Source organism: Sinocyclocheilus rhinocerous, unplaced genomic scaffold (assembly GCF_001515625.1).
Source record: "Sinocyclocheilus rhinocerous isolate Xijiao unplaced genomic scaffold, SAMN03320098_v1.1 scaffold680, whole genome shotgun sequence".
Classification (NCBI taxonomy): domain Eukaryota; kingdom Metazoa; phylum Chordata; class Actinopteri; order Cypriniformes; family Cyprinidae; genus Sinocyclocheilus; species Sinocyclocheilus rhinocerous.
The window spans coordinates 304,086-314,407 of NW_015637539.1; the positions used below are offsets into that span (position 1 = coordinate 304,086).

Consider the following 10,322-nt stretch of genomic DNA (forward strand, 5'->3'; position numbering starts at 1 on the left):
ATAATGTACAGTATTTGAAAAATAATGTGTTTTTTGAACATTAAAGCATGCCAACATATTCTGTTACACCAAATACACAAAATAATGATCTTTAAAAAAGCATCATATGACCCCTTTAATTTAGTGATTGTTATCGGGATGTGAAGAGACTTTCAACCAGCATAACAAAAAAAACTACCCTGCAATTAAGTATATTCTTTTAAATACATAATTTCTGTAATAAGTACTGTTTTTAAAAGTATGCTTAAGTGTGCTACTTTCTCACAAAGGATATCATTCATTTAAATTGTAATAATTTAAGCCGTTACTCAGTTATTTTCCACTCCAGTGAGCTGGTAAACATTCCCAGTGGATCATTTGGGTTTAACTGGAGAACCTAGTTAACTGACTAGTGACTAGTTCACTCAGCAGAAGGCGGTTGATGTTGTTTGTTTGTTTACAGCGTCTCGTGTGTTTGAACAGAACGCTGAATATCAGGAGGACTGAGTTAATTAGCGGCTCTGTTGGGCCGCTCTGTTAATTGCCTTCTCTTTGAAACCGCAGTAAATAGGATTGGCTGTTTCTCCCCGAGCGCTGCTGCGGCTTTCTGTTGTTCTGACACCGCAAATCACACAAACCGCGCTGCATTGTGCTCGGGTCTGTTTTGGTGGCTTCTCGGCCCTGTTGGCATGCTGATGGGATCACGCTGTCTCTCTGAATCGGCCGTGCCGGGATTGTACGCGTGCATGCTGAGATGTGTCAGTCGACGAGGCCACGTTAACGTCTCTCTGGTGGGAGAGCAGACAGATGCGTTATGAAATACAGAAAGCGTGTTTGTGCGTCTGCTGTACATAATGGGGAATTTAGCAGCGCTGGGAGATTTGGCTGCGCTGTTGATCTTTCAGTAAATCAGCAGAACGCTCCTCTGTGTGTCGTTTGATGCTCCTGCACTAATAAAACAGTAGCAGTGAGTGCCACGGAAGTCATAAGTCAGAAATCAGAGTGATTGTGTCTGTTTAATTCTCAACTGCACTTCTTTCAATCGAGCAGTGATTGTTGCAAGCTGTTTTCCTCTACTGTGGTATCAGATTAGGGCTACCAATCTTTGCATTTTTCTCAATTATAATAATGCACATTTTGAGCTATTATTTAGTGATGCTCATTTTAGTATTTACAGTTTTGTTATTGTTAACTAAAACTGTAAAAAAATTAATTGTTTTCATTAACTGAAATAAAGCTTCAAATTAGGGCTTCAAATTTTTTTTTTACAATTTAAAATGTTATTAAAAATATATATTTGTTTTGGTGTTTTTTTTGTGTGGCTGCACAATGTTAGAATTATCTGTCAATAAGTCTGTAAAATAATAATAAGGCGTTAAAATAATATGTATTATTATTATTATTATTAGTAGTAGTAGTAGTAGTAGTAGTAGTAGCATTAGTAATAATAATAATAATAATAATAATAATAATAAAATTTACTAAAACATAAAACAGGAAATTTTACTATAGTAATACATTTAAAAACAAAATATAAAAAACAAGTATTTACAACAAACATATTGATTAATATTATTATTATTATCATTAGTAGTAGTAGTAGTAGTAGTAGTAGTAGCATTATTATTATTACTACTACTACTACTAACAACAACAACAACAATAATAATAATAATAGTATGTGTTACACTGCAACTGTAAAAAAAACTGTTACACTCTGAAATACACAATGCATATATTAATTATGTTATATATTTAAATAAAATACAGATCTTGCTAAGCCTTATCATGATTTTTTTTGTAGTTTCAGTTCTAAACTTGCATAATTTTCATTAATTGAAATAAAGCTGCAAATATTTATATTTAACTAAAAAAAACTAAAAGCACACACAGAATTATTAAAATGTAAACTAAAAAAAAAAATGAAAACTGAAAATGCTAATTTAGAATAATAATAAATACTACAGTATATAAATAATATGCAACTAAAATAAGACTGAGTGTTTGTGTTTGTTGGGTGATTTTGTTCTTTTGTTTGTGCTGATGTTCAGTCTAATGAAAGCTCATATAGTTTTGAGGAGAGCTGATTTGATTGCAGTCTTTCGTCGGGATCGAGTCTCACAATGCTGTGGGAAGTGTCATGATGTAGTTTTGCAGGAGAGTGAAGGCAGTGATTTGTCTTCCTGTGATGCATTTCATTTATTCTGCATTTATTTCGAGAGGTTCTGGCTCGCTGAGATCAAGGCTTTTCTGTGCAGGGCAGTGAAGTGACAAAAGAAATGCATTTGAGAAGAAAAAGAGTGTAGAATTCAATAAATAAAATACAAATGCAGCAAATGGATGTTTTATTCACGCTGACCTGCGGTGATATTTATAAAGCCACTTAGAGACACTTCAACTTTACCCTGAAGTTTCTCACAATTAAAAAAAAAAGCTTTATGCTTTTATATGCAATTAAGAATCAGTGTCATGCGTAATTGCATAAAATGCTCCTAAATTAGTCAAGAAGGCCAGAGGTGATATTAACCTAGATATGAGATGATATGAGATATGAGGCATGCACATATCCAACTGACCGATAATTAAAAAGACATTGTAGATTATTGAAAAGTTTAGTTGTTGCAGTAGTGATAGTACGTGTAGTTCGTCACATGTTACAATTGCTAAATACTTAATCGTAACGCAACAGAACTACAATATTAAAAGCATCAAATGAAAAATGTGATGCAAGTAGTTTTTATTTTTATTAGGATAAATGGATTTATTATAGATAGATAGATAGATAGATAGATAGACATATATAGATATATATATATTATTTCAAAATACTGTATGTCAAATGCCAGGACATGCTGTCTTGTTCAACACCTCTGTGCATGAAACAGCTATATAGACAATTTATTAATTTTTTTAATTGTCTGGACAATGATCCAATATTACATATCTGTGAGTGGCAAAAGTATGTGAATCTCTAGGATTAGAAGTTAATTTGAAGGAGAAATTAGAGTCCATCAGTTCAGAGGTGTTTTGACTATCAGGTGTCATTGCCTGCCCTGTTTTATTTAGAGAGCAGGGATCTATCAAAGTGAATCATGGCACGGACAAAGGAGATCTCTGAGGACCTCAGAAAAAGAGTTGTTGTTGCTCATCAGGCTGGAAAAGGTTAAAACGTCATCTCTAAAGAGTTTGGACTCCACAAATCCACAGTCAGACAGATTGCGTACAAATAGGATATTCAAATAGGATATTCAAGACCACTGTTACCCTCCCCAGAAGTGGTCGGCCAACGAAGATCACTCTAAAAGCAAGACGTGTAATAGTCCACAAAACTTCTGAGCAACTAAAGTCCTTTCTCACATTGGCTAATGTTCATAAGTCCACCATCAGGAGAACACTGAACAATCAGAGAGCTGCAAGGAGAAAGCCACGGCTCTCCAAAAAGAGCATTGCTTCCCGTTTAATAATTAGTTCAAATAAAATATTAAAAGCAAGAAATCATATGGTTTTATTATACAAAACTGTTAAAATACATAAAGTATTATAAACAATAGAGCTAATGCTGCCCGTCTGCAGTTTGCTAAAGATCATGTGGACAAAACCAGAGGGCTGTTGGAGAAATGTTTAATGGACGGATGAGACCAAAACAGAAGTGTTTGGTTTAAATGAGAAGCGTTATATTTGGAGAAAGGAAAACACTGCATTCCAGCATAAGAACCTTATTCCATCTGTGAAACATGGTGGTGGAAGGATCATGGTTTGGGCCTGTTTTGCTGCATCTGGTCCAGGACGGCTTGCCATCATTGATGGGACAATGAAATCTGAATTATACCAGCACATTCTAAAGGAAAATGTCAGGACATCAGTCTGAGAACTGAGTCTCAAGAGAAAGTGGGTCATGCAGCAAGACAACGAAACCCAAGCACACAAATCATTATATCAGAGAATGGTTAAAGAAGAACAAAGTTAATGTTTTGGAAAAGCCGAGTCAAAGTCCAGACATTAATCCAAAGGAGCTGAAGCAAGCGGTTCATAGGAGGAACCCACCACCAATATCACAGAGCTGAAGCACTTCTGTACTGAGGAATGGGATAAAATTACAACAAACCATTGTGCAGATGCAATAATCTTTTTCCTGCAGTTATTGCTGCAAAAGAGGGTCAGATCACAAACTTTTGCCACTGACAGATGTGTAACACTGGATCATTTTTCTCAGTCAATAAATGACAAAGTGTATATTTTTGTCTCATTTGTTTGATTGGATTCTCTTTGTCAACTTTCAGGACTTGTGTGAAAATCTGATGATCTTTTGGGTCATATTAATGCAGAAATATAGACAATTCTGAAGGGTTCACAGACTTTCAAGTAGCACTGTATATATGTGTGTGTGTGTGTATATATATATATATATATATATATATATTGTTGTAGTTATTTTACTAAATAAAATTAAATAAATTCAAGTTTTTTTTAGTATTGATTGATTTCAATTGATTGATAGATTTTTGTTATGGTTTATTTTTAATTATATCCCTTATATGTTATATTTTAAATATCATGTACTCTCATCATTTACTCACCTTCACATTGTTCCAGATGGCACAAAACACAGAACGCAAATGAAGATATTTTTTAATATTCTCTGATCTATTCTCACAATATATTCTCTGAATTCTATCACAACATTGTGATAATTTTCACACTTCAAAATGTTCAAAAAGACATTGTATATGTAATATGAATACAAATTATTTCTCCTAAAGAGACACAATCACTTTATATGATGACCAAATTTTAATATAGTTTATATCATTATTTTTACATTACAAAGTTATATAGTTATTTAAGTCATTGTTATTATTTTTGTATATAGTTATAATTATTATGAACCCTGATCAACACACATAGAGCATATGAAATATGAAAATATCAAAAACATGAACAATCCTCACCGTTTCTCACGCGTCAGTCACTCCCATCTCATGTGCGTCTTGAGTCTGCATCTGAACCTGTTCTTGCGGTTGTGTTTTATTCATGCACATGCACTCGTCTGTCTCTGCAGGTGAGTTCTGTAAAAACCTGACGGACTCGCTGGAGAGCACTTCCAGCCTGCGTCTGCTCTGGAGGACCTTCCGGCCGTTCCTGCTGGGAAAGATCCTCTACGCTCCCGACACTAATGTTACACGCAGCATCGTCACAGAGGTACACGTGCAAACACAGACACAGAGGGACGCTAATGCAGTGCATCTGAATAAGAAGAGCACAGACTCTCATTGCGTGAGATGCAGACTGGTGTAACGAGGATGAACGTGCTCATAACGAGCTCAATGAGAAATCCACGGAGAACTGAATCCGCCGTTCTCACACACGCAAACAGCCGCTGATTGTGTCACATGAAATTTTAAACACTTTCATGTTGCAGTGCTGACATGCTTTCAGAAAGATGCAGGTTATTTTCTGCTCATGAGCCGCAGCTGCACTGAAAGAGCATGAATGGACAGGGATGACCTGCTGCTGGATCCACGAAAATAAGAAAGAAGCTTGGAAATTTTGTTAGATGACTTCTTTCTTATTTTTTATTTTTTTGATCCAGGTCGTCTCTGTACATGTCCTTAAAAAAAAACAAAAAAACAACAACAATGAAATGTTCTTAAGATAACATATGAGAACTTTTCTCAAGAATTGCATCTAGGAACATTTCTACAAACTCCTTATGCAATTTCTTACCTTCTAGGAAGTTTGTACAAATGTTCCTAAATGGAATTCTTGAGAAATTCTTAAGTTCTCAGACATTTTCTTAAGCTTTCATCTTTTTTTTTTCATCTTATATATTTCATCTTCATATATATATATATATATGTATTATTATTTTATTTTTTTTATTATTATTGTTTTTTTCTGTACCAGAACGACCTTAGAAAATTCAAAATATTTATTGTTTTGATGAATTCAGCCCCAGGTAAAACCTAAAAAAACAACAAAGCAAAACAAAACAAAACAAAACAAAACAAAACAAAACACAAAACAAAACATACTTGACAAAAGAAAATACTTAATAACTTTCTATTCTGAATTTATCAAGCATTGCATTTCAGAACATTGGTACGAACGTCTTAGAATTTATCTTGCAAAATGTCTTAACGTCTAAGAAGTTTGTACAAATATTCCTAAACGCAGTTCTTGAGAAATTCTTCAATTCTCAAATATTTTCTTGAGAACAATATTAATTTAATTAATTATTATATGTACTGTAAGCATGTACGTAAGATAAATTTAAGAAGTTCTTTCAAATGTTCCTAAATGCAATTCTTGAGAAATTCTTAAGTTCTCAAAGTTTATTTATATTGCACATTTCATAAACAATGTTAATTCAAAATGCTTTGCATGAAGAGGATTTAAAATAATCATACAATGATCACAACAGATGCATAAGAAATAAAAATAATAACATGCATAATAAATAAAAATAACAATAAAAATTGATTTAAAATGAAAAAAAAAGGTTTAAAAATGTATTAAATACCGCAATTGCAATGCATTAAATACTGCAACTTGTTTTGTTTAATTTATTAAAAAAATGTTAAGAGAGTGAATTGTGAATCAAGAATACACAGACGTTTCTGAAGTTATACTCTGAATTTCTAATGAAACCACTTGGTAACATGGATTATGAATTACATCAAACACAAATTCACAGGAATCAACATAAGTCAATAACACGAGGTAAAAGAGTACTTTTTTTCTTATCAGTCCCATCAGGATTTCATGGGACTTTTTTCCTGACTTTGCACCCCAAAATGACTGAATTTGCTTCTCCTTTTCTCAAAAATTGCGGTAGCATTTGCACACTGAAAAACAATTGGTGCAGGATTTAATTTGAGGCTATTTTCACTGTAGATTTCACAAATAATTGCAAAGAAGCTGCATGCCACGCGTTGAATTAAATGTGAAATTTTGAAGTTGAACGACTCCAATATAATGTACTCCAATAATGAAAATATTGTGAACATTTTTTACTGCATGCGGCAAAATTCTTGACTCGCATACAATGCCCAAAGAGCACGTTTGTTTTCAGAGGCCTGGATCCTGGAGAGAGAAGAGAGAGTGGCAGGATCTGTGATGGTAATCTAATGCAACTAGCTCACACAGATCTATCACTATTTTCTCCGGCGGTCCGCGGGGTAATTCTCTTGAGATCAGCGGCGCGCCCGCACGCTGAATTTGATGTCCTGTGAAATAAAGGCCAGCGATCTGACTACAGATCTGACTAAAATACTCTCCGGTGACCTTGGATGCCCTCGCCGTGTATTCTGGCCGTCTAATTGAGTGTTCACCCCGGTGAGCTTCATTTTCTGTGGAGTTATTGACGAGCGGCGTCTGTACTGTATGTAGTTATCTCAGCGCGGCTGATCCGGGCCCCATGAGAGCGCCGGCTCTTCCCAGGATCATGCTCTGCATTGCATCTGAACTGCATGAACTTCATCTGGAGCCTCTGACCCGAGCGGTACACTATCAAGGTCTTCATTATTCAGGAGGTCTTTTTCTGTTTCAGCAAAGACACAGAGTTTATCCATGTACGGTTCTGCCACCTTTAACCCATATGAAGTCTCTGTAGGGATGTTTTCTCCATATTTCCGTATTTTAAGCATGACCCACGTGAGAAAAAAAAATTGCTGCATTTTCGAATGCATTTATTTCTTGCATGCATAGCTTCTTCATATAAACTCCATCTTTTGCAAGTGTTGTTAGGGTTGCTTATAGCATGCCAACCATCTTCCCAAACTTGTAATCAGAATAATTTATAAATCTGTTGTGAGCAAAAGAGAAGGTCTAAAGTCTCGCCAAAATCAAAGCTCTAACATATGGTTTCTACGTTTGAAAGCAAAACTATTAAAACATTTGTAAACGTTAGTGTTGCAATTTTACTGTAGTTCTATAAAATTATTATTATTGAACATTTTTATTTTGATCATATAAATTATAATTAAACAAATAATAAATACATTACTATTGTACTGAAAAATAAACAAGTATTTAATATAATAATATATAAAGTACTATAATAATAATAATAATAATAATAATAATAAACGTTTAATAATAAAATGAGAAAAATAAATGCTTGTTTATTTTATGGTACAATAGTAAAGTATTTGATTTGTTTAATTAAAAATATTTTTTTCTGTTTCAGCAAAGACACAGAAGACACAGAGTTTATCCATGTACGGTTCTGCCACCTTTAACCCATATGAAGTCTCTGTAGGGATGCTTTCTCCATATTTCCGTATTTTAAGCATGACCCACGTGAGAAAAAAAATTGCTGCATTTTCGAATGCATTTATTTCTTGCATGCATAGCTTCTTCATATAAACTCCATCTTTGCAAGTGTTGTTAGGGTTGCTTATAGCATGCCAACCATCTTCCCAAACTTGTAATCAGAATAATTTATAAATCTGTTGTGAGCAAAAGAGAAGGTCTAAAGTCTCGCCAAAATCAAAGCTCTAACATATGGTTTCTACGTTTGAAAGCAAAACTATTAAAACATTTGTAAACGTTAGTGTTGCAATTTTACTGTAGTTCTATAAAATTATTATTATTGAACATTTTTATTTTGATCATATAAATTATAATTAAACAAATAATAAATACATTACTATTGTACTGAAAAATAAACAAGTATTTAATATAATAATATATAAAGTACTATAATAATAATAATAATAATAATAATAATAAACGTTTAATAATAAAATGAGAAAAATAAATGCTTGTTTATTTTATGGTACAATAGTAAAGTATTTGATTTGTTTAATTAAAAATATTTTTTCGTATTTTCATTTAAATTCTATAGATTTAACTTAATAAGTACATTACCATTGTACTGTAAAATAAAAGTGTTTTAATGATAATAACAATAACAGCAATAATAATTATTATTATTAATACTATAATAGTAATACTACTACTACTACTAATAATAATAATAATAATACAATATTTATAAAAGTTAAATTGCTATCATTATTGTTGTTGTTGTTGTTATTATTAATGTTATTTTATTATTCAGACATATTGAATGGACGGGGCAGGTTGTCTTTTTTTTGCTGCTTAGCTGATCACATGCCTGCTCTGTCGTTTTCTTTGAGCAGTTTCTGGACTGGTGATGATTCTCAAAGCGGGACGCTTGTAGTGATTAAAGTGGTCAGCTTGTGACTTCATTGTGAGGAATCTGGTAAAACCCACTTGCTGTATCTAAGCAGCTAAATAAACCAGCAGCAGAGAGTTTAACAATTACATCCTCTGCGGTGGGAAGAATGAATTTCACCCTCTGCACTGCCTTATTCGACACAGATGGGGGCATCTTCACGGGACGTGATTGCCGACAGCGTGGCTTCATCAAGGGTGTCTTCTTGCTCCAAACGCTTGAGTTCAGCTTTCTCCTTGTGAAGCGGAGAGAGGGGTACTTCATGTGCTGCATGCACGGCATAGAGCTCAGTCTCTCTTTTAAGATGATTTTCACTGGATCAGTTTTCAACTTTCCACCCTGCTGAGATGCATCTTTTGATTCATCTTTTTAACTTGACCCATCTCTATAGCTCACTCAGTAGGCTTCTTTAAGGCACATTGAAGTGTTGTAGTACTCGAGATTAGACTCTGTCTCAAGTCCTTCTCTAGTCCTAGTCCAAGACCATGAACAATAGAGCAGTTGGATACGACATTGATGCTCAGATACATTTCAGATGCATACTCTTAAAAATAAAGCTTCTTTATTGGCATGTGGTTCCATGAAGAGCTTTTAAAGCAATGATTGACCAAAAAAATATATTTAAATTTGCTCAGGCCATCCAAGACTAGGATGAGTTTGTTTCTTCATCAGATTTGGAGAAATGTAGCATTGCATCACTTGCTCAGCAATGGATGCTCTGCAGTGAATGGGTGCCGTCAGAATAAACCACAATAATCCACACCACTCCAGTCAATCAGTTAACATATTGAGAAGCCAAAAGGTGAGGGTTTGTAAACATCCATCAAGACATTTTTCTTTTCAAACCATTGCTTCTGGCTAAAATATGAGTCCTCTATAATAACGGTTCCTCTAGTGAAAATCTGGTCTGAATCAGGAGAGAAATCTGCACAGATCAAGCACCGTTTACAAGCCAAAACAGTCCAAAACAAATATGTGGGTAGATTTTGATGTCTGAGAAAAAAAAAATGTTCACTATAGGAAGCATTATTATGAACTATGGATTCATATTTTGGTCAGAATTAATGGCTTGAAATTAAAAATTATGTATTTGTTTGTTACAAACACTCAGCGTTTGTCTTCTCCAGATGTTAACTGATGG

The 10,322-nt window shown here is 33.9% G+C and overlaps 1 protein-coding gene across 1 annotated transcript in view; it reads left to right on the top strand.

Moving 5' to 3' along the window:
• Nucleotides 1-10,322, top strand: part of LOC107749001 (ATP-binding cassette sub-family A member 1) — a 119,004-nt gene that overhangs the window by 16,046 nt on the left and 92,636 nt on the right. The window contains exon 7 of the mRNA XM_016564039.1: nucleotides 5,039-5,253. Coding sequence (XP_016419525.1) covers nucleotides 5,039-5,253 — 215 coding nt within the window. The remainder of the gene's footprint in view (nucleotides 1-5,038; nucleotides 5,254-10,322) is intronic.